The 1,610-nt window shown below is 39.3% G+C and overlaps 1 protein-coding gene across 2 annotated transcripts in view; it reads left to right on the top strand.

The window, feature by feature from the left end:
• Positions 1-1,610, top strand: part of Ino80 (INO80 complex subunit) — a 114,609-nt gene that overhangs the window by 47,228 nt on the left and 65,771 nt on the right. For both annotated transcript variants that reach the window (XM_026787741.1, XM_005364272.3), the window contains one exon: positions 351-436. In XM_026787741.1, coding sequence (XP_026643542.1) covers positions 351-436 — 86 coding nt within the window. The remainder of the gene's footprint in view (positions 1-350; positions 437-1,610) is intronic.

Genomic DNA, 1,610 nt, shown 5'->3' with positions numbered 1-1,610 from the left:
GCCCGGCTCCACAGTCATGTTTGATGGGAAAGAATTCCTCAGTTGACAGCCTCTCTTTGTTGTGTCAAGTTGACAAAAAACAACTAGTACACACTGGGAGCCCTTCTGACTTTCATTAGGTCGTGTGAAGATATTGTTATTGACACAGTTTTCCAGATTACGCTGAAAATTGTTTCTAATGGAAATAGAGTCTCTACAACGTGGTTGTTTTTCTACTTTGGAAGTTTGGTTCTTTCAAAAAATCATTGAGCCCAATGGCATTTTGGAGGGTTTGGTGGGAGGAATATGATGTTTATTTTGACTGTCTTAAATCAGTGTACAGTGCTTTATTTGTGGACTTCCTGTTTCAGATCAACTCTCTCGCTTACACATGATCTTGAAACCATTTATGCTGAGAAGAATCAAAAAAGATGTAGAAAATGAATTGTCTGACAAGGTAAGAAATAAAATCTTATATTTAATGAGTTTGAACCTCAGGTACCAATTTGGGGTTCTTGGCAGGAAATTTCATTGGTATATATTTAGTTAAAGATAATCAGTTTGATTGAGGTCTTTGAATTTGAATGGGATAGAGGACCTAAGCAAGGCAAGTAACATTCTTTTCTTTTTGTTAACACCTACCCCCAATTTGGGTTTGGTTTTTGTTTTTTTTTTATACAGGTTCTTACACTGTAAGCTAGGCTAGTCTGGAATTCATGTAGTACTTCAAACTCTGAATTTCTGCCATACCCTTTTGGTTGCCTGTAGAGATTATATGTATTAACCATCATGTCTGGTTACACTTTTATCAATGGAGTGTTTGAAACATTACAAAAATAGAATAATGTCATAATCCACTTGTGCCCATGGTACAGCATCAGTAGGGATCAGCTTGTGGTCATTCCTAACCTTTGGTATATGTTAAAACAAGTATCACAATTATTTTATTTAAAAATAGTTTCATGCAGGCTGTGATGGCTCAGCGGTTAAGAGCACTGTCTACTCTTGCAGAGGACCTCGGTTCAATTCCCGGCACACACATGGCAGCTCACAACCGTCTAACTCTCACAGTGAATCTGACGTCTCACAGATTATAGACAGGGAAAACACCAGTGCACATTAAATAAATAGATCTCTTTTTAAAAAATCCTCTCAGTGATTTTATTTTCCTTTGAGACAAGGTCTCACTGTACACCAGACTGAGGCTTAAATCGTGCACCACCAAGCCTTGTAGAGTTGGTCTTTTTAAGTCGGGTATTATTATCTTTAGGCAACTGCATGAATAATAATAACCGTTAGCCAATTTAGTGATTCGAAGAAGAGATCACATTCCCCTTGATATACCATATATGTGTTTGGTGTAGACTGAGTAGTCTTTTGACAATCGGTATTCGAAAATATGGATATGGATGTAGGTATCTGGAAGTATGTTTTTGTAGATTACAGTGAAGGATGGTAAGTGGTGCTGTTAGAAGAGGAAAAGGATTCAGAGAGGGCATCTAGTGTGTGTGACAGGAGAGGTGGGGCATGGAAACATTTAAGGTTGCCGGGCGGTGGTGGCGCACGCCTGTAATCCCAGCACTCGGGAGGCAGAGGCAGGTGGATCTCTGTGAGTTCGAGGCCAGTCTGGT

The sequence above is a fragment of the Microtus ochrogaster genome (genome assembly GCF_000317375.1).
Source record: "Microtus ochrogaster isolate Prairie Vole_2 chromosome 14 unlocalized genomic scaffold, MicOch1.0 chr14_random_1, whole genome shotgun sequence".
NCBI lineage: Eukaryota > Metazoa > Chordata > Mammalia > Rodentia > Cricetidae > Microtus > Microtus ochrogaster.
The sequence above is the reverse complement of the archived record's forward strand: the minus strand, read 5'-3'. Positions and strand labels throughout refer to the sequence as shown.